This window comes from Ciconia boyciana, chromosome 4 (genome assembly GCF_034638445.1).
Source record: "Ciconia boyciana chromosome 4, ASM3463844v1, whole genome shotgun sequence".
Taxonomy (NCBI): domain Eukaryota; kingdom Metazoa; phylum Chordata; class Aves; order Ciconiiformes; family Ciconiidae; genus Ciconia; species Ciconia boyciana.
In genome coordinates this window covers 43,162,203-43,186,238 of record NC_132937.1, presented here as the reverse complement: position 1 = coordinate 43,186,238, position 24,036 = coordinate 43,162,203, and the positions used below count along the sequence as shown (strand labels likewise).

Genomic DNA, 24,036 nt, shown 5'->3' with positions numbered 1-24,036 from the left:
AAAAAAAACACAGGGAAAGGATTTTCATGTTTGTTTTGTCATTTAAATGGTTGGAGGGAGATATTTTCTATTATGTTGTAGATGGATGTTACTCTATTTGACCAATTTCCTGCAATACTTTTTGTTTTTATAGACAAAGGCACCTCCACACATTCTTTCAGGCCAACCCTATCACTTATAATCCCCCGCTTGAGCTGACTGCCTTCAGATTCTCCTCATAAAAGCTTTCAGAAGTTTGTAAACAAATACCTCTTTTCCTGAAATGTATATAAGAAGGTAGACAAGTAATATTAAACTACTAAGGAGAAATGCTTGTTCTACCACATTGCTGTTCACTGGCTTCTGCAAGTCATACCTATTTTTTAGAATTTCTCTACCCATTCTATGCCTAATGCCTTACACGCAAATTAATTCATGTGTGATTTACTGTAAAAGTTGGCTCCTGACAAGGACCACATGGTTTTCCGGGTATACCTGTTACAATGGCATACCTCTGGGAGCACCATCAGCACACTATATTCCAATACATTTACATTTCTGATACTGTTCAATAACTTTCACTGACATTTAGTAGGACTCTGGTACCTGATGCATAAATCACAATTCTGGTACCAGAGTATGACTTTGCTTCAAAGTTTACAATCCAGTAACAACAAGCTATTGGTAGTAGAAGACCAGTCTTGTAATGTCAACAAATGACTAGTGCATTAATAGATTATATTTTTCTATTATAACCTTTCCTAATTCTCTCCAGATGATCTGAAATGTAAACCCTGGTCTTTTCCAAACGTTGCACTTCGAAACATATAGAAGTTTTCCCCCTGCCACTGCCTTTTGTTTATATTACCTATTTTTTCTGTTTAGACTTGGATTTGTACACAAACAAACCTCCACTCACCTCCTGCTTTGGTAGTCCAGCTATACTCATCATTAACAGCAATTAACATACTGCAGCACAGCGAATATGAGAGGTATGAAATCAAAAGTGAGATGGAGGGGAAAAAAGCGCATTTAATCCACGAGCGAAGCAGAAGTGGCCTACAATTGATCCACTTCTCATTAAAAAGAAAAGAGCAAGCATTGTGCAGGTTTCCAAATGTTCCGTTTCCAAGCTAAAATAAGCAACACAGATGTTCACATGCATCAATGTTTTTCAGTACGGCATACAGATAGTATTTAATACTTGTACTTTAGGCTAATATTCTATATTGACGAGCACCTTCAGTGAAGTTACTTTTAATAATGCTGACGTACCGACTCGGCTACGTCAACGTTTCGGACGGAGGGGTCAGGCGCCACCTCTGGCCAGTCGGACAGCTCCAGGTAGCCAGTGGCTCGGCTGTTCAACGTGTGAGACAAGGTGCCAAGCTGGAAATGATCCCGATCTATTAAAAAAAGGGGGGGGGGAGGGGAGAAATACACAAACACCATGAGCTCTACCACAAAGAGCAATCTTAATCAGGGCTAAAGGTAATTGCCATTATATTACCTCAAATGTCATGGAATAAATATAAACTAGGAAGCTCTTCATAGGTCAAAAAACTGATTTCAGTCCATAGATTACAATAATCTCCCCCATAATGGTCAATAAAAAAGCTAATCAGTCAGTGTGTTTAGAGGTGTTGCTCTGAAATGTAGCTTCTCTAAAAATTACTTTACTGTGAATATTAAGAATGACAGCACAGTTAAACAATCCATATACATGTCTTGGCACAAACACATCCAGAATTTTAATAGTTTTTCTTCAAAATGGAGCTCCTTTTAGAGCTTCAAAACTGTGACTAAGTAAGTATGAAAATTAAAATTGCAAATCATCACGATAACAGAGCATTTTTAATTAAGATAAGCTGATAACCTTTTAATTTGAGAAGACAGACAATGGTTCTTACTTGTAAAAAGACAAGGAAAACGCAAAGGGAAAATCATGACTTTGGAGAAAATAATAAAAACCTAATCTATTGAGATTTAATTTATTTCAGATTCATAAAACATTTGCAATACTCACATTAACAATCTTCTATTAAAGTCCATATAAAAGACTAGAGCTATTCTCCTAAACTGAGGAATAGTTTTCCTCAAAAGACACACCTTCTGTTATTTAAATCAAATTTAAAATCCACATGAATAGAAATGGATTGGTTTGTCAGGGTTTATCATCAGAGAAGGGCACTGTGTTTGCACCATGCAAACCTTGCTTGCTGAAAAGCAAGTAAGCAGAGTGAGTACCCTTGCATATTAATCATTTGTGTTTGCTAAGTGACACAATTTGTAAGCATATTTGAAACAGAATAGGATGCCACATTCCTTTAGACAATGAACATTTACCAAATGATTTTGGCAGTTATACCTTTAAAAGGAGACTCAAGCAATGGGGCAGGTTTCTGTGCCAGAAATATTTTTTTGGCATATTTGCTTAAAGCTCCACTCTTCTCATTCGGAACAATAAGCTGCCTAATAAATCTTGTACGGTCTCTGATGTCGTAGCTTTGATCATACTTGCCGAGATTTAATACGTACTGCGTAAGCAATTTTGTCTGTGGAAAAAAACAGGACAAGAACAGAATACAAGTTATTTATGATTATTGATAACTCTGGATAAACATATTTAAAGAGGTAATAAAAATGAATGGTTATGTCAAACAAATGTTGTTCCACAGGGAATATGCATTTCTAAAGCTGCAAATGGAATTCTGAAGCCAAAGCACATGTCCTCTTCTGTATTGGGGAGGTGAATGCTGAGTACTGAGAAGCAGCCATGTGCTAGATTATTAAACTGCTGAAGTGGAAAGAAAGGCATCATTAAAAAAATAATCATATATGGCAAACCCGCTGAAGGGTCTACGTGAGGATAATGAATGTGGAAATACAACTAAAAACATGGCACTCAAAACTTAATCGGAAAAATATGCAGGACATCAAAACATCAGAGGGTATTAGGGGGCTGGCAAACTGCTTCTGCTGAGGTGTGTTTTATGAAGAGATACTGTCCCTGGCATAAGCAGTGTCTGCACTCTGACTGCACTCAGTTACTTTATCCTGAATTATGACCCATTAAAGCAGACACATGAATCACTGAACTGGATTACTGCAAATTATTTGCAGTGCATTTAGCTGTTACTTTTTCATAAAAGCAAGCTGCTGATGCCCTCTAAAAACCAGGATAAAAGACTTCTTCCATTTTTTTCTTGAAGCTTTAAGCCTCCAGTAATATCGGTCATTTATTTATTTATGTAAGAGACCAACTTATATTATCACAGCTTTTTACAGCATAATAGGACTTCCTAATTTGATGTCTGAGAATATTAAATAATTTTAATAATTCAGTTAAATTTTTTAAACTAAAAAAAAAGAATAAAAAATCAGGGAGACTTTCCCAGTATCTTAGAAATAACGTAGTGTAACCAGAACAATAGTGCTGAACAGACTTGTATCCATTAGATACATTTGAAAGAAGTATGCCACTTTCTTTATATATAAAGCAAACAGGAAACAGAGCAAAAATAATATACCATCATAAATAAGTAAATTTTTAGTATTTCAACCCAGAATGGATGAATAACACAGGGTTAAAAATTTATCGTCAAGGAGGATTTCTCTTCTTTATACAAAGAAACATCCTTGCATATATATCTTGTTTATCATGCTACTGTTATAACAATAACACAGTTTCAATCATGTGAGCAGAAAAATGTTAAAAAAAACCCCCAAACAGTCAGTTTTGTTATGTGCAATTTGCTAAGAAAAGTTCAGTTTAATAATGTCCACCTTGAGGATGCAAGTTAAAGTTTTTTCTAGAGATGTAAGAATATTTTTTCAGAACATTAACTCCTGTAAGTGAAATAAACAGTAAACAAGAAATAGTTTTAATTTTAACCACATACAATGCAATGTATGTAAGCATTTCACAAAATACCCTATAGTACCAAAGATTTGAAGAAATTAGTCATATTACATTAGAATAACAGTAAAAGCATTGTTAAAAAAACCTTTCAGTGAAACATTTTTTGTTTCTTTTTTCTCTCTGATACCCAAGGATGGTTCCGTGAAAAGATATTTTTTCCCCCAAGGTACTGTCTTAAGTCTGGGAAAGGTGAAACTTTCCCATATGTATTTCACAGCTTATTGGCAGCTCTTTCTATATCAGGGCATAAAATTTTAAACAACTACATCAGACAGAACATAGGTAACCTGCATTCATGAAGGACTTATGCTGGTCAATCTAAATGGAATTGGAAGGGAGGGTTCCCGGGTAGCATGAATTAAACTAAATGAGGGGTACCCCCTGCAGCCTTTGCCATCACTTTTCCTCTGTAAAACAAAACAAGACTCCTTGCTGTCATGGCAGAAAGGCTGGTAGAACGGATCATAAAAAACAGTGGGTTTTACTTGCGAATTGTTATAGGGATGGGAAAAGTTGAGGGCCTTGCTGTCCTGGTGGGCACATTTTCAGTGAGCGTAGATGAAATGACATAAAGAGTTGATCCTGAAAGACTGCATGTTCTTTAATGGGATCATTTTCTCCATGATTCCTTTCACTTTTCCTCCTCCCTTTCCTCTCCCCTAAGATATCTTTCCCGCATCATCCAGTACAGATAAAGACACAACAAATTCATATGGAAGAATGCTCCATACCTGCAAGAAGTCTCCTTGAAAGCATCATATATAGTATAAATAGTTTTTATGAAAACAGCAAGAAAAAACTATTTTTGTTTCTTGTCTTACAGCAATGCAACCAAACAAGTAGCGAAGCTTTTCTACATGGAGGTAGCTAATAGAAACAATTAATTTTAATTAAAAACAAAAAATAAACTAATGAATACACATCAGTTTTTCCAACAAAGGAATATCCATAAGAAGCTGAAAATTATTTGAGCAAGCACGTTAATTTGGTGAAATATGACAGAATCTGCACACCATGACTGCTTCATAGAACAGTAAGACAAAGTATTCTGATATATGATATAATACATTTATTACCATACGTCAACATCGCCTATTATCTGGACATGCTCATTATATAGGCATAATATAATTTCTTTTATCTCCACACTGGTAGAATCTGTTACTATTTTTTGTATATTTTGGTTTGGCTAATATGAAAAGTATACTTCAAGTCATCCTTTAGCAACATTTCTAGAAATCTTCTAGTGGCAATAGTTCTATCTAAGAATTTAATCTATCTTACCAGCAATTAATGTTTTGGTAGGTCTCCACTTGAAAAACTGTATAATGCAAGTATCACCAACAAATGAGGCTCTATAATGGGAAAGAAACAGCTATCTACCCACTCTTTTATATCATTAGCTTGCAGTAACTTGATTCTTTAGATACGTAAGATAAGGCTATTGTGCTAAACAATGTTTGACAAATCTATTTACACACTAGGACTACTCAGGACTTTTTCTGGTGGGAGTCCTGCCCTGTTACACAACAGAAACCCATCAAAATCTGTTTATTCTTCCTGCTTTATGCAAAAAATAGCTAAGGCAATTAGATGACATTTTCTACATAATACTTTCTCCTATATGAGCTCCATTTAGACAGCTATGTAACACATTCATAAGGATTTTTATGTCCCTAAGTGATGAAAAAAAGGAAGCAAGTTTACCAAACAACATAGACAACCAGAAGAAAGCCTGTTCTTATTATAGATTTATCCAGATAGGATTGAACCTGAAACTCTTCCTTAAATTATAAACAGCCTTTGAAAATTCATGGGGTGATCACAGGATTTAAAGGATATTGGAAATTCTTATAAAAAATCCTGAATTTTAAAAAGCATTTCTGAGAATGTGCTGCATTAACTGCTTGAACATATGCCTAAAGAAATTATCAGCAAATAAAACAATATATTTACAGAAAGGGAAAAAAATAATGAAGACTTATTTTCTCCAGAATTTTGTGCTCACATCTGCTTTTCTCCAAACAAGACTTAACAGATGAGTTTTACCTGCCTTTCCGTCACTTGGGGAAAGAGCTCTTTTAGTGTCTTTGGCTGGTGTTGAGTGTCTCTTGGCTATCCTACCACTACTTTTCAATAAAGCAACGTTGTATCTTTGAGATTTTCACAACTCCATTGACTTTGGATGAAAGGACTGAAAAAAGTATTATGTGGTGGGGTAGGATATGGAGGGAGAAAACATGGGGACGAGGAGAAATAGACAGACTGACAACTGAGCAGTCAAGTGTACAAGATTTGCCTTCAAGTTTGAAAAATTAGACTGAAAAATGGCTGGACTTTTTAGGAACTGAAGTAATTCCAGAAAGAAATGAGTGAGTAAAGAAGAATTACTCCTTGGAATAAGGATGTGGATACAGTAAGAGTGTTACCAGCTCCTAAAGGCAAAACCATCATATTCTAGTTTGGAAGGAGCTTTGAATCAAGCCAAGTCATCAACCTACTCTGTTAGAATTTTGTATATGAATAGCTTGACCACTTGAGGAGACAACCTATTTTTCCACAACCTAAAACTAAAAGAGGAAAACACCCTTTGATGAAAGTCATCATTTAGTAGGCATCTCAGGAGACAGTTTCTTCTGCTTTATTATCATTACCGTATTTGAATAAAGGGTTATGCAACACTTACAATGACAGTTTAAAATGTATTAAGATGTGAAACTGGGGGGGGGGGGGGGCGGGGAATCACAGAAATCATCATCTCCTTGTATGCAATGGATTTTTGGCCAAACATGGTGTGGAAAAATTAGTGTAAAATTACAAAAATTATATGGAAAATTAGTAAATATTATGTAATGGGCCAAAAGGAGACAGTGTAGATAATCAAACCAAACTTTCCTTAGGTCAGTCAGCATTTTCATTAAGATGAGCACTGACAGAAAGAAGTCAGTTTTGGTTACTGCCCCATTTTAGACTGTATAAGCAGAGGACAAGCACTCATTCTTATCTGAATGCATGGCAAGACAGTTAATCTCCCACATGCCCTACAGAATAAAGTCTCAGACACATCAAGTCTGCAGTTGGATATAGCTATGAAGGAATGAGAAGACACCACAGTTGCAGAGACACAAGATCCCATGCTGTCCAAGCTGTTGTAAAACAAAGAAGTCTAGCAGCCCAGGAAAGTGTATACATCTCAGACAATATATTTCTTAGAAATCATAGAATCATAGAATCATTAAGGTTGGAAAAGACCTCTAGGACCATCTAGTCCAACCGTCAACCCAACACCTCCATGCCTACTACACCATGTCCTGAAGTGCCACATCTACATGTTTTTTGAACTCCTCCAGGGATGGTGACTCAACCACTTCCCTGGGCAGCCTGTTCCAATGCTTGACAACCCTGTCAGTGAAGGAATTTTTCCTAATATCCAATTTAAACCTCCCCTGACACAACTTGAGGCCATTTCCTCTCATCCTATAACTTGTTACTTGGGAGAAAAACCAACACCCACCTCACTACAACCTCCTTTCAGGTAGTTGTAGAGAACGATAAGGTCTCCCCTCAGCCTCTGCTTCTCCAGACTAAATAATCCCAGTTCTCTCAGCTGCTCCTCATAAGACTTGTTCTCCAGACCCTTCACCAGCTTCGTTGCCCTTCTCTGGACACGCTCCAGCACCTCAATGTCTCTCTTGTAGTGAGGGACCCAAAACTGAACACAGTATTCGAGGTGCGGCCTCACCAGTGCTGAGTACAGGGGGACGATCACTTCCCTAGTCCCGCTGACCACACTATCTCTGATACAAGCCGGGATGCCACTGGCCTTCTTGGCCACCTGGGCACACTGCTGGCTCATATTGAGGCAGCTGTTGACCAACACTCCCAGGTCCTTTCCACCGGGCAGCTTTCCAGCCACTCTTCCCCAAGCCTGTAGCGTTGCATGGGGTTGTTGTGACCCAAGTGCAGGACCCGGCACTTAACCTTGTTGAACCTCATACAATTGGCCTCAGCCCATCGATCTGGCTTGTCCAGATCCCTCTGCAGAGCCTTCCTACTCTCAAGCAGATCAACACTCCCGCACAACTTGGTGTTGTCTGCAAACTTACTGAGGGCGCATTCAATCCCCTCATCCAGATCATTGATAAAGATATTAAACAGGACTGGCCTCAAAACTGAGCCCTGGGGAACACCACTTGTGACCGGCCGCCAACTGGAGTTAACTCCGTTCACCACAACTCTCTGAGCTCGGCCATCCAGCCAGTTTTCTACCCAGTGAAGAATATATCCGCCTAAGCCATGAGCTGCCAGCTTCTCTAGGAGAATGCTGTGGGAGACAGTGTCAAAGGCTTTACTAAATTCCAGGTAGATAGCATCTACAGCCTTTCCCTCATCCACTAGGCGGGTCACCTGGTCGTAGAAGGAGATCAGGTTGGTCAAGCAGGACCTGCCTTTCATGAACCCATGCTGGCTGGGCCTGATCCCCTGGTTGGCCTGCACATGCCTGTTGAGCGCACTCAAGATGAACTGCTCCATAATTTTCACCGGTACCGAGGTTGGGCTGACAGGCCTGTAGTTCCCCAGATCCTCCTTCTGGCTCTTCTTGTAGATGGGCGTCACATTGGCAAGCCTCCAGTCATCTGAGACCTCCCCTGTTAACCAGGACTGCTGATAAATGATGGAGAGTGGCTTGGCAAGCTCCTCTGCCAGCTCCCTCAGTACTCTCGGGTGGATCCCATCCGGCCCCATAGACTTGTGAGTGTCCAGGTGGCATAGCAGGTCGCTAACTGCTTCCTCCTCGATTATGGGGGGTTTATTCTGCTCTCTGTTGCTGTCTTCCTGCTCAGGGGGCTGAATTCCTAGGGGATAACTGGTCTGACTATTAAAGACTGAGGCAAAGAAGGCATTAAGTACCTCAGGCTTTTCCTCAACCTTGGTGGCAATGTTCCCCCCCGCATCCAATAAAGGAGGGAGATTCTCCTTGGCTCTCTTTTTGTTGTTAATGTATTTGTAAAACCATTTTTTATTATCTCTTACAACAGTGGCCAGATTGAGTTCTAGCTGGGCTTTTGCCTTTCTAATCTTCTCTCTGCATGACTTTATGAGATCCCTGTACTCTTCTTGAGTTGCCTGCCTCTTCTTCCAAAAGTGGTAAACTCTCCTTTTTTTCCTGAGTTCCAGCAAAACCTCCCTGTTCAGCCAGGCTGGTCGTCTTCCCCGCCGGTTCATCTTACAGCACATGGGGACAGCCTGCTCCTGTGCCTTTAAGACTTCCTTCTTAAAGAATGCCCAGGCTTCCTGGACCCCTTTGCCCTTCAGGACCATCTCCCAAGGGACTCTCTCAACCAGCGTCCTGAACAGGCCAAAGTCTGCCCTCCGGAAGTCCATGGTAGGGGTTTTGCTCATCCCCCTCCTTACTTCGCACCGAATCGAGAACTCTATCAGATTATGGTTGCTAAGCCCAAGATGGCCTCCAACCACTACATCTCCCACCAGTCCTTCACTGTTTGTAAACAACAGGTCAAGCGAGGCACCTCACTTGGTAGGCTCACTCACCAGCTGTGTCAGGAAGTTATCTGCCACACATTCCAGAAACCTCCTAGACTGTTTCTTCTACATTTGGAAAAAAACCCCAACTTTGATTTTACAACCTTTTACAGTAATAATTGGAATTACAGTGAAAAATTAGTGTCAAGATGCTATATTCCATAGCCAGAGAGTGATGAAGTTCACAGTGCTGTAATTGAGAAGAATGAGGCAGCTGGCACATCTCATAGCTACTGTCTTCAGCTTCCTGGAGATCTAAGTTCACCTTTTCGTACTATCTGACATTTTTAGATTATCTTTATTACTAGAGATGATCAAAACCCACCCTCTCCACAAGGTAAACCGAAATAGTAAGAAATAGAGAAAAAGGGAAAGCAGTTACTAACTTTTAAGATGAGCACTGATGGAAAGACATAACAAAGCCGTTTGCTGGCATCTCCTTTTAGATATCCTGAACAAAAAATGAGCAGCTTCTTGTTCAAATTGATAGTACTCCCTTGAAAATTCTGGTCTTAGATCCAGAAAACAGCAAATCACATCTGGAAAATCTCCTATCTGCTATCAGTAATACAATTTACAGATCTTTCTTATTTATGTGAATTAAAAAATCCACAATTTCCCCAAGAAAGAGAGGCAAAAAAGAGCAACCTCATCACTACATTTATATTTACAATCCAGCACATACTCAAAGACTCATGGTTAGATTTAGTCTGTTAAATTTATTGAAAACTGATGTTCAGATTTTCTTTGTACAATAATATGGACTAGTTTTGGTTACTTATATAAAAGAAATCACCACTGATTTATACACACTGCACAAAACCTACTGTGACTCTAAATATGTATGCTTCTGAGTTTAAGCTTACCTGCTTTGAGTTTGTTAAATAGAGTTTTGCACCCAAATTTAAGATCTGCAACTTTACAAGGTCGTCTTCGTTAGTGAAGCTCTTTGCTGTCTTTCTCAAAACATCAGGTGCAATCCTTGGAACCCGTTCACAGTACTCGCCGATGAGCCAGAGAATGCTGGCTCTGGCTACCGGAACCTGAGAAAACATTGCACACTCTAAGTTAACACATTCACAAAGACTACTTGCGTACTTGTACGTGTCTGTGTTCAGTAACGAGTTAAACAAAATACTGTTAAAAGACAATTGCCATGCAAGAAATACAGACCCAAATTAAATAATGTTCAATACAGCCCCTGTGGTAGACTGAATATTCATACAAATGTAAGATACAGATCCTGCCCAACAAACCATGCATTATGAGTTGACAAGACAAACAGAGCAGAAATGGAAACAAAGGCATGCAGAAGCAACGTGTTCATCTTCACAGTTCAAGCTGGTGGCAGCTGGGAAGAGAATTCAAGCCTTCAAGGTGTGACTGGGAATTCGTGCCACCAGGTTACGCTAAACACCATGTTGAAATGCAATAGTGCTTTTTTGTGACTATATTCATATAGAAATGGTTTACAACAATACAGCTTCCTCAAATCCTGCCTATCTACTTTAAAAGCACAATAATTTCTTTAAGACTATTGCTATCTTTCCTTCATTTTTATTTAAAATTTTATGACAGTAAGATTCATATTTTTGCAGATGTCCAAGGCCAGCTGAACACAGAATTTTGGAGAGACAGGAGTTCAAAATTAGGGTTCTCAATTTCTGAATAGGATCTAACCCCTTAACTGAAAACACTCTGACCAGAAACTTCACACAGGTCTTACTGTTTTGGAACTACTTGACCATTTCACTGAAATAACTGGCAGCAGCAGTTTTTAGATGAACTCCCAGCATATGGTGCCAACTTCAAAAGCACAGTACTGTCCACAGGCGGAGGGGAAGCAAAATGGGAAAGCACAGAAGAAAACAGAAGCTCATGCTCCACACAGAGTTTAGCTAGAAGTAGTTAGGAGTTAAATGAAATAATATACATACACTCTTGTCAAAGGTGAGCTAGCCTATATTACCTGGTGGTCAAATTAAAAATTGCATCTCTGTTACATACCTCCCTGAAAACATTTTTCTCCTTCCTTGAGAGGAAGGAAGAAAGTATGCAATGAGAAAATTCTTCTAGGCAGAAGCATGTCTTGCATAGCATCTACAGACTGGTGCTCTCACATTCTGTACAGACTCTTGTTCAACAGATGTTGAAATATTAGGGGAAAAACGTAACTGTTCTATCCTATGAAATGACTGACTGTAGTTCAGAAAAAAGGAAAGCTTCCAACTTTAATGGCAATTTCAACTCATTTTGCTGCTTTTTCTAAAAAAGTAAAAGACATTTGTACTAACACTTTCCATTACTCCCTACACTATACAGTGATCTTTTTTAATAAGTTTACATTTAAGCCAGCATGAATTCTGCCTTAGGGAAGATTCACAAGAGAAACAAGCTTTAGAAATTCAGCATTGTGGCTCTCCAAGCACTAATTCTTAGCATCTTTTATATATGTTTTAATTACTTTTCCAGCATATGCCAGTTATTCATATATGAATATTTATTTCTCAGAATTACAACGGGAACCAACTATTAAGTATCCTACCCTGTATACACATAAAATTTGAAAGTACTGCTTTCCAGTTACATTCATAAAAGGTAACAAATGCAAATAAACTACCAAAGGTTTAGGATAGCAATTCCCAAACTATGGGCCACAGCCCCTAATAAATGACCCACTAAGCCATGCTAAAGAAATACTAATTATGTTCACAAAAAATTTTAATGATTAAACATGTTTTACTGCTCCAAAAAGTTTGGGAACACCTTTGAATAAAGTCAACCTGACAAATATCTGCCTCTACACCTCACACTGTTGCAAATACACATGCCAACAAAAATATAAACAAGCATGTCATGGGGAAAACAGAGGACTGTCTCTGCTGAAAGAGAAAGCAACCAGATCATGGAAAGACAGAATACAGGAGTCCAAAAACAACAACAAAAAATCCCCTCAAGAGATAAATGCCAATTCTAAACATGGAAAAGATATTTAAGGTAGAGGTAACGTAATGTATTGAGTGGTATAACACAGTGATTTAACACACATAAATATATGTAAATACTGATTGAGATAGAGATGATTTTTTTTTGTGAATTGACAAAAAATTTAAATGGTCTTGGAACTTACAGTGTGAGAGAGGAGAATGAGCTACTGAAAAACTGCTAAATAGAAAAACTTTAAATGCAGTCAGAATATGTTCGCCACAGAACTGTAAGACTGATGCCATTACTGTACACTGATTTCAGAAGGGAAAGAGGTTATTTCTAATGTTCCAAAGGTTACACTGCATTAAGACCTCACTCCCAATCTATTATTTTAAATTGGGCTAAAGAACAGTAATTGAGTGGTACATTAAATTTTCCAGTATTGGAGCAGTTCAAGTTGCCTGCAGTACAGATAGATACCTCTAAATAAGAATATATAGGCAACTTCAGGTTTCAGTTATGCTAGATTTATTTTTCTAAAATATTTCATTACAGACTTGTTAAAATATTAGAATTCTACAAGAGATCACCAAGTACCACAGTTTGGGCAGCAGCCTATTAGAAACATCCTTTTTCCTATTATCTTTTCTTAAAGCAAAAATAGCTCACAGAGCAGACCAATTTCTATAATAGTATTAATTATGGAAGACAAACATCACTATTGTACTATTCCTAATCAAACCCAGGACTACACTTTAAAACCACAATGAAATGTATTTCAATATATTTAAACAGTATGCATTTAAGCACAATGTTTTACTCTTTCAAGTTTTTTCCCAGTTTGTAAAATGTAATTATTAGAGTAATAAACTAGTTTCAGAATGTAAAATAAATAGACTAAACAAAGCCTAATCTTAAAAATAGTGACAATGGAAGACAGATCAAATTTCTTGAGAGATTATGCCTTTTAATCTGGTGGTTAACTTCCTATGTAAATACTGTATATACTAAACACAATTTTGTGCAACAAGAGTCAATATCAATTAGAGACTTTTTGAATTAAACCCTGAGTGGAAGCCATTTTAATGAAAAGTGTATGTCGAACTGATGAACCCAATGTTTCTGTGTCACTGGATTCATTTGGGGTCAAAATCACACAATATTTTCAGACTTCTTTTTCCCTGTTTAAGTCTTCCAGTCCTCAACCATGTAATATCAAGTGCATGATCCTGCAGCCGTTGTTTCCAGGGCATTCAAAGAGCATCAAGAGATGAAGCAACTTCTAGACCTTCACTGCCTTTTCCAGTATAGCTTAAGTAGGGACCTTGAATTGACAAAAATGCAGGAAATAATACTTTCATTATTCAGCCCTGCTCTGCATTATCCTCAAAGGCAAACAGGATTGTAAATTACTTTGCCTGATGTTTTATTCTATATGCCCTGAGCAAGTGGTTAAGTGCACTTTTTAAGCCTTAGTACCAGAAGGCAGTTTCTACTGACATTTTAACTGACTACCTGTCTGGAGGAAAATAAAAAAATGGTTAAAAAAGAAAAAACAGCCAGACCCTCTCCCCTCAAAGCAAGACTCTGGTTACTTACAGCAGTTAGAGAATGACATTATAAAGATTTTACAGATCACTCTAAACAACACAATTGAACACCTATTGTAGTTCAGCTCTAACCTTATTACACAACATACACGGCTGAAGTACAGCTTCAAATTGCCAATTCTGGTTATGCACATTTGTCAGAAAATGAGGAGATATTCAAATTGCAAACGAGATCTAATTCTCTGCATCCAGAAGAAAATTTGCATAGCTAGCAATTTTTAAAATTTTACTTGGAATCAGAAATGGAAAGAGGGATGAAACTGATGTGAAATGTCAGACTGGCAGCAAGAAGAAAAGGTACACAGGAAAGAACAGGAGTAAAAGACAAGTGTTGGCTTTTTGTTTTCAAATGGTCGACCTTCAAAGATTCCTCCAGTATTTGAACCTCTACACATAAAAGTCCTCTAAAAAAGGATCTCCACAGATGACCGTCACATCTTATATAGTGTACAGGTTTTGTTTAAATTGTGTTTTACTCAAGCTGAGTATTTGTTTCAAGTTCAGTATCCAGTGTCCCTGGACACAATGTCCCAAAGACCATTTATTCCTCAAATTCTAAAACATTACACAGATACTAGAGCAAGTAAAAAAATCATCAAATGATGAGAATTGTTCATTAAGGCATTACTTACATAAAGGTTTAAAAATACATTATTAAAGCATATCCTAGGGAAAAGAATGTGGCTAGAATCTGAAGCTTGCAGAATTGAAATGCATATGAACATACGAATGTCATACCTTGTGATACCTTCCCAATGCCGAGGGAAAGGGGAACTTAAGTAAAGCAAGCAAGCTGCCTCTGCTGTGAAGCCATATCAGAAACATAGCAATAACCAGTATTTACACAGGAATACTGCAGAGGAACTTCAGTTTGTCATTGTTGGATAAATGGACAGAGCAGTGTCAAAAACTCCCAGTGACCCACTCTAGTAATAAGAATCCCAACCCAAACTAGTAATTAGTAATTCTTAATTGCTTCCGTAAGTGACATGTTTTTCCCCACATATTAAGCTCTTCAAAGTTACATGCATCTATCTTATTTTTCCTCTAAATTTGCAACTCCTTATCCTGTCTTTATCCCATCAAGAAGTGTTCCTCCTCATTTCTAGATTAGAAAACACTTCAGACTTCTCTCATATGCTGTCTCATATTCTAGAAGGAATTAGGAATAAGTCTGTAATGAAAACCAAGGATGTCAGAATTCATCAGTTATCAAAAGGAAAAAAAACTGCCTTAGTAGTAATATAAGAGGAAGTCTGGAGAAAAATCATACCAGAACTACAAGATTCCCATCACCCAGAAAGCAATCACTACTGGGTACAATGTAACATCATAAATTATTTTTCTAAAAAGAAAAAGGCAGTAACTAATTTGGAGACTACTGCAGCTTGTTTATATGAGGAAATACACAAATTTAGAACACCATTGAGACATTCTTACTCAGAGCTAATTCTTGGTAGGTTGATTTACATTCATTCATTGCTAAAATGAACTGAGATAAGAGAGGCATACTTCAGATGTAAACAGAAGTGTGTCGTGTTAATCCAGTTTAAACAATACAGTCTAACCAATCCACTTTGAAACTTAATTCAGATTAAATCTGCAAGTATTTGGACTTAGACAAATTCTGACCCTAGGTGTTTTGAAGGAAAGATTTTCTAAAAGAGTAGACTATATGACTAAGTGATACATATTTGACAAGAGAATATTCTAAAAGCTTTTGAAAAAGCCCCTCAGCAACATCTTTGAAAACATCATCCTTTACAGGGTGGAAGGGAAGTCTCATGAATAAAAAAGGACTAGATAACAGAAAAGACATAAACCCAGTTACAATGGAAGGCAATCATCAGATGTCCCACAGGCACCTACAGGGGAAAATGTGCTGTTCAACAGATTTGCAAGTGACCTAGAAGAGGGCTATCTAGTGAGGAGACAGTCTGCTGACACAAAATTATTCAAGGTAATCTAAACTAAAACAGAGCCTGAACAGTTGAAGATGACTTACTAGTGATACTTAAAAATTGGGCAGAAGTGATGCAGCTGGCCTTGAAACATTAATAACAGGACTTAAAAAAAAAAAAATTCTACACACACTGATGGACCCCAAACTATTTCTAGGGAAAAATATCTTGGAATCATGAATATTTTCAGAGAATTGTAGAATTGTTAAGTCAATGTTCTGCAGAAGTCAAAAGGCAGACAACCCAAGGAAAGTGAGATAAAAAATACAGAACAAGTAATATCATTATGTCACTGCATAAAATTTCTCCTTTATATGCTGACTACTGTGTGCACTTCTGGTCACACCACCACACAAGTACCAGGAAAGACAAAGAGAAGAGGGAAAGGCTGATCAGAGATATGGAACATGAGGAGAGATTAGAATTTTAAGATTAGTAACCATGATGATGTGGATAGCAAACTCAAGCTTCCAGTCAGTGGCTGACAAGGTACACTGGAGGTGCATCACAATGAACTTGCTCTTATCTTTAAATCCCTCTCCCTAAAGGACCAGTTTTTGGTGCTGCTGAAGACAAGACTACTCTTTTAAGAGGACTTTTGGACTCAACCAGTATCATCCTTCTTTAAATGGCCCATTTCCACATGCATATTTTTTAAACTCCTGTCACTCTAAAAACTATACACACAAAACTAATTAAGCCTACCCTCAGAGTGAACCACCTAGCACAAACCAGCACTGCTTAGTAAGTTGTGGGCCAGAGATCTAAGTCATTAAATTGTAAAGCATGATGATGTTATTAACAGCCAAATGGAAACATTTTCATTATTTTAAAAAACGGCAGTTTAAAGACATCCAATTATTCTCTTGTTTAATATATTCAGAACACCATCAGACATGCATTTCTCAGTTACAACTTTTGAAGTGTGTGGAGGAAAGGAGCTGTAATACAGCTAGATGGAGCTGTACTATGCACAGGTCTAGGTACTCAACAAATATTAGACAGAAAATAGATCTCATAGATCTTTGCCTGGGCACACCTGAGATAAAAGTTTAAGGTACAAATGATAACATACAAAAGCAAAGGAAAAAAAATAATCACTCTATTCAGATCTGTAAGAAACAATCAATTAAAGGGCAAACTGAAATGGACCTAGTCCTAAGCTTTACTGTAAATGAGAGTCAGTGGTCTACAAGAGCTCAGTAGTTTTTAATTGAACTTCCTAATATTTCTTATAGTTGGTCAGATATATTTAGCTTACTATCCATCCTATCACTTTATAAATGGCTTCTGTAGATGATGAAGACAAAAATGAAGACAAGATGAAGACAGGAATAAGTAAATTTCAGATTGGATGACCTGAAAGAAATATTGCTATAAAAGATTTTTAGACACCTCGTCATTGACAATCACAATCTCAGGCTAACAGAAGTGAAATTTGTAACAACATGAATGAAATAAATTCAGGCACGAACCCAACAGTATATTCCATCCAGTTTACATAAATTCTGTTTATTTTAGTGGCTAAGTGTTCACCATTTTACCTAAACTAAATCATGACAGAAAAATCAAAAAGTTTATTTTTACTGTAAGTGCTTTTCTGTTTAATTGTATTTAATTCTGTTCATGCTTTCGGATGTGTTTTACATAGAATTAAATTAATTTCAACTCTAAGAAGCACCAAAGAATTTCTTTGCCCACACTCCCCAACCCTCCACTTACTTTCAAATTCATTCAAGACCATACAATTTGGCTGCTTCTCCTATGTTCAAATGCAAGAGGTCCTTTAAAGACAGTGGTATGCTCTTGCATAGAGGAATAGGGTAGGTCCCCTAAGTTTCAATCCAAATTTCAAAATGAGCCCAGAAATACTTTCCCCAACAGAAGAGGTCAGGAAAAAAAAATCAGTGTAAAATATGTGTGTACAAAAGCATGTATGTATGTATGTATATTGTATGTCAATGTAGTAAGGGTCAGGAATCCTTGCTTTGTGTCTCTATGTCTTATAGCAGGCAAAAACCAAGACAACTGTGTTATGTCAACTCACAACCACTCTTCCCATAGCAAAGATAAATACACGTGCAGATCTGAATGTTTAAAATACATGTGCAGATCTCAGGAATTCCAGTAATGCTTTATTAAATGTCAGAATGTCAAACTCAGATCCTCAGTAATTATATAATCCAAATGCCACCTTCCTAAACACATAAAAATACACTTATCCTTTTCAGAAGTGTCTGAAGGGGTTGGGGGGTTGGACTAGATGACGTTTAAAAGTCTCTTCCAACCCAAACTATTCTGTGAAGGAATACATCCATTTTCAAACATAATAGGTGCAAGTTATTTCAGAATAATGGCATTCAAATTATAAATATGATCTTTTTCCAAATTTATTCCTTAATCCAAAGTCCTAAACATACTGAGGAAGATAAATTTCTGGAAGTTATTATAAAAAAACTACACAGAAAACTGTAAAACAACATGTACAACAATCATCCTGGAGAACCTACAGCATCACTGTCACTGCTTCCTTCTTGAATAAGGATGATTCAGATTCAGATTTAGATTTTTAGTTTATTCTTATGACTGCTCTGTTCCACAGACTGTTCTCCTACTACTTACCATTTTCTGATATTCCGTACAACCTCATTATTGGAGAACATAAGTATGTCAAAGCAGTTCAAGTACTGCATGTCTTTTTTTTTGCCCCTTATTCAACTTAAAAAAGGACTTTCTTTTCCAAAAAAATTCCCTGTATTTAAAACTTGAAATACTTACTCAGAAGTATTAACTGTTTCAAATAGCTACAAAACTCTTCTAAGTTTTAAACAAAATATTTAGAAAACAACTATTTTCTCTTGTACAATATGTGGAAAAAAGATGACAAACTCATTTGGTGAAGTACCAGAAGACGTGTATAATAAGATTATACACAATTCATGAGATTGTTATTATCAAAATATTGCACACATCTTCTGAAAACACAGGTGATTATTATAAAATAGGTAATACCTATTTAATGTGTAATTAGCAGTGGTATCTTATAGCCTCTTTGGATTCTGGATATGAGCAATCCAGTAGAATTATATTTTCTTTACATCAGCTATGAAGTTTGATCATCAGCTCTTAGCGGCCAAAGACTTGTTTAACCTGTTCAGTAAGCATGAACTGAGACGACTACATTTCCTTTTTCTTTTAATAATCCAAACTTTGTCAAATTAAACTATGGAAAATAGAAGACTCACTGATTTAGAAACTATTTACTGCTCCATCATCAATAAATTATATTATGTATATGTGTAATAAACATATGTGTAATTATATGAAACTGAACAGTCCAATTTATAGCATCTACAGAAAAATACTCATTGACAGATCAAAATCTGTCACCTTTGGGGTATGATGGAATAGGTAGTTAATGGTCTTCAGCCCTACACTATAATTTAGGATAGACCACTAAATGTTTTATCAGTAACTGGGACTGTGAGGAGAATTCGGGAAGTAAATATTGACATACCTAAATGTAAATTTAATCTAAGGATATATAATAGGCAATAATGCAAATTCTACTTTTAAACGCCACAGAATCTTAAAAATCCAGAATATAAAAATGCGACTTCAAGAAACGTTGCAACACACTCACAGCAGTGTGTCTGGTACCATGGAAAGGTCAGTTAATTTAGGGGTAAGGAAAAAGGGTTAGAATAAACTTTTTTAAAATCCACCCCAGATCAGTAAGACAACAGGCTGAAAATCTTCAAGTTAAGTGTTGCTTCGCACTTATTTTCATTTCAACTTACCCACTCCACGTTCTAAACCTGCTATTCATCTTGGCCTAATGGTACTAGCAATACTTAACATTTCCAGGGATCTCTTTCAAAATAGCTTCCCAGATCTAAGGCACAAATTGATGCCATCTGACAGCTTCTATTTCCTCTTCCTTAACATCACAAAAAACAATATTTTATGTCAAAAAAAAAAAAAAAAGTTGTATTTCTCTAATAAATCTATTTCTATTTATGGCCCAAATTCAAAGGAGATGGTGTGATTTTTATGAGTCATCAAGGAAAATAAGACACTATGCAGAAATACTCACTGTAATGTTATCCAAGAGTTTGGCCATATGCTTAATAATTTCACCATGGTGTGCTGGCTGGGTTTGCAGCAATTTCTTAATGACAACAACACTTTCAGCAACTACAATTTCTGTTTAAGACAAAACAAATTATTAATTTTAAAAGCATTTATGCAAAAGAAAAAGCCATAAATAATTGATTGTAAAAGATGTTATCTGCTTTCAAAATATGCTTTGCAGAACTGAATTCTATTTACTTTGTAACAAAGACGTAAACTACTCTACTAAGTAATACAAGTTCAGCTTCAAGAATCAAGTTATAAGCAGCAAAAAGAGGACAGAGAAATGTTCCAAATGTAAAAATATCATCCTATTACACACTTTTTTTGAAATTGTCTTTTAGTAAAGCTGCATTTTGTATTTTTCCTTTTCAAATTGAGGAACAGCATGAAAAAACATCTGTTTTTCATTGAAATTATGCATAGTCATAAGTAATCTGCTGTCTGCATTAAAAATACAAACACTTGTTTAATTTTCAAAGAAATATGCAATGTTAAAAGTAACAGCTCATTCATAAATGAGAAATATCTAAACATTTCCTCTGCACTTTTTCACCTTCTAAATGGTCTCTCTCAGGTCTGTAACCTAATCTCTAGTACATTCAAATGAAGCTTCTAAATAGCAAGCTGTTGTAAGATTTATGCCAAAGTCATGCATTGGAGTGCTTAACTACTGTAACAAGTAACATCCACAGCCTGATCAACTTGTATGAAATGTACAATTTTTGAAGCTGAGAAAAACCCACTGGTGCAGAGGTAAGCTTCTATGCAAGAGTAAACTCATGCTGTAAGGAGGGATGAAGGAAAGTCAAACACAGGCAAAGCTGAAATCAAAACAAAGACTACTGTAAGAGTTCAACACAATTCTAATTTTCATTTATACTACAAAAAGGGAGTAACTATTTCTCCTAAACTATCAATGTTTAAAAGAAAAAGCCTAACTACCATTCGTTAAACATCACAGATGTATTCCTACATTTCAAGAGTTAATCTGACACATGGACCATTCATTCAGCAATCAAGCAAGCTGAAGTTTCAAAAGAACTGTATGGGGAAGAGATCTCTAAAAAAATTTTTTTTTTTTAAGAAAGCAAACTTCTTTATCGAGAAAGGCTTTTCAAAAGCTCTGAGTATGCATCATTATGCCATAAGCCTCTGAAACGCTTAAATTTTAGCTTGCAGCTTTTTGTGTCATCCTTTTTTTGACATGACTTCTCCATCATTTTTCCAGACTAATTTCTTGAAGCAAGGTTAACATGTCTACTTCACATATCTCAAGGTCTTGCAAAACCCTACAGATCAATTTAATTTAGATTGTGTTTTGCCAGATACTAAAATAAGATGACAATTCTCAAAATTAAAAAATTACCATCTGGAATATTGAGTGGGGGACATTGTAATGGCAACCTTCATCATTGAGTGTTTTGTGATACTACTTAAAAAGAAGAATGGTTAAGCAAAATAAAACTGAACCCAAAAAACTGAGTGAACATAAAGTCATTAATAAAAACACTTGTTGACAATGTAGAACCGATAATGATAAAATGAAGTTGAGTAGATGAAGTGTCACCATAGGAACAACATTAATGCAATCTGTGGGAGCGAATTTAAAGAACTGAACCAGAATTGCAAGCAAGTAAACTAGTATGGTTCCTTTTACGTGCCTCTAGACACCAAAAAAAAAAGTACAAACAAAATCAAAATGAATTTGTATTAGAATAAGGACTGATGCAGTCCAGGAAAAAAAAAAAAAAGAGCCTGTTTGAGGCTTGCTTTGTGCACATGAAGAATTCCAAAAATGAGCATGAAATAAAAGACACACATATTTAGGTTAAAAAAAGTAAAGGGGGATGGGGGATAAAACTGGCATCCTGAAAGAGCAGTAAGAAAATTTTAAAATGTAACTCTGCTAGAATTATCAAAGAAAAAGTAACCTGAGCAACCTGATCTAGTTGAAGATGTCCCTGCTCATTGCACGGGGGTTGGACTAGATGACCTTTAAAGGTCCCTTCCAACCCAAACCACTCTATGATTCTATGATTATTTGGGTTATTAGAAGGTTATGCAAATGGTTAAAACTGAAGTTAAAAGGCAATTATTACAGCTAAGTATCCAGACAAACATTAAGTTTCTGCTTTTCAGAACTGCCTGAAGTCTAAGCTTCTATCTCGTGAATTTTTCCACCCTTATAACATAAATAACAGAACTCTGAAATCACATTAATACATATAAACTGAATGCTACAAGGAGCTGGTTTTCTTTTACATCATTCTAACAGTAATTCCAATAGATAGGTAGTAGTTACCTGATGTATTAACAGTTCCAGTGATTTTACAACTTGCCTGTTCAAATTTGTATAGATTAGTAGGAAACAAATTGTTTCAGCTATGCATCCTACAATTGTGTTTACATTCTCTATTACCCATAACCTGCAACTTTCAACAGAAAATGAAAGTCACCCATCTGAGAAAAACCTGCAGGACCTCTAGTATATGCAGTACAGACAGACAAAAGAGACCTCCTATAATCCCATCTGTGTCTTACATGTAAAATGACTTTTATGTCATAGTGGGGCCAGCGGTCAGTTGAAATTATCAAGGCAACTGCTTAAAGAAAATGCATCCGTCACAAATGTCACATGCCAAATATCACACTGAAGAGCCAAAGTAACTTTTCTTTTTGTACCTCATTCAGCAGACAAGGAAGGAAAATAATTCTCAGCCCTCAACATGGCTTCCAGAAACAAGGCTCTGGGGAAGTTGAGAGCTGCTCTTGAAATTTTCTTTGCGTACTTATGAGTGCTTTGTTTAAAGTCAAATTTCCTCTACTCAGGGAAGCTGGGGGCTATGGTAAAAAAAACATTTGAATCACAGAAGCACAGAAAAACTAGAATGTTCAATGATGAGACACTCAAAGAGCTCCGTGAAGAGTTATCCCAGCTGGACCTGACTGAATCCTGAAGAGATTGTTTTGCATAACAACACTCCGCTTCTCAGCGCCAAGTTGCAGAATGATTAATGGCACAGCTTCTGTGCCAAATACAGCCAAGATATCTTGGCTGTTGGGTTGTATCTACAATAAAGGCCTTTCCAGAACAAGAGCACAGAATTAGAAGGCAGTTTTCCCACAAGCTCGTTCTTCAGGATTCTATTTTGATTTGGTAGAACGAATTTGGTCACCTCTCTTCCGCACTCAAGTGAATTCCCCATAATAAGAAAACAGTGCAGAGAAAGCAGGGATGACACTGCTTTCAGGGACCTCAGAACCTGCTGGACTTACTAGCTTGGGCTTCACACTATGCAAAGGCAGAACTGCTTCCAGGCTTCAAACAACCATGGAAGAAGTAGCACAGCAAACAGATTGCCTGCACACTTTAAGGGTGAAAGTTGGAAGAAAGCAAGATTAACCAAGATTCTTACATCTGTTCTCCTACACATGCTAAGTCTCTTTCTGCTTTACCATGCCCAGAACTCTTCTTATGTTCAGTAAGCTGTGACTATCGGTAATTTCCTGCCACCTGAGGAAAGGTATCATGTAAATTATGCCATCCTTCTCATTCCTTGAAAGAAGGAATAAAGACACTGCAGCTATGGTAAAGCAATTTGCCAGCTGCCAGGTTTAAAAGATCCTCAATATATCTGTTGCAGTCTTTCAGAACAGTAAGCACAAGAAGATAATTTTATTTGCTAGACAACTACTTAGAAACACTCAAGAAAAGTAATCTTGTTGAGACAGACCTTTGTATACATGCACATGCATATGTGTGTGTATATATACATATACGGAATTACTTTGAAGAAAATATTAAATTGAGAAGCTACGATAAAAGAAAAAAAGCCTCTTCCTCTTATCTTGGTTCCTTTTTAGCAAAAAGAAAAACAAAGCAAGAAAACAGAAAGAAGGATTACTACGTTACAAACTCAGTATTCTGAAGTGATAGTTTTATTATTTTATTTAA

The 24,036-nt window shown here is 36.7% G+C and overlaps 1 protein-coding gene across 5 annotated transcripts in view; it reads right to left on the bottom strand.

The window, feature by feature from the left end:
• AP3B1 (adaptor related protein complex 3 subunit beta 1) overlaps nucleotides 1-24,036 on the bottom strand; it is a 164,352-nt gene that overhangs the window by 65,654 nt on the left and 74,662 nt on the right. For all 5 annotated transcript variants that reach the window (XM_072859652.1, XM_072859650.1, XM_072859651.1 and 2 more), the window contains 4 exons: nucleotides 20,041-20,150; nucleotides 10,312-10,488; nucleotides 2,348-2,534; nucleotides 1,255-1,385 (listed from right to left, as the gene is read on the bottom strand). In XM_072859652.1, coding sequence (XP_072715753.1) covers nucleotides 1,255-1,385; nucleotides 2,348-2,534; nucleotides 10,312-10,488; nucleotides 20,041-20,150 — 605 coding nt within the window. The remainder of the gene's footprint in view (nucleotides 1-1,254; nucleotides 1,386-2,347; nucleotides 2,535-10,311; nucleotides 10,489-20,040; nucleotides 20,151-24,036) is intronic.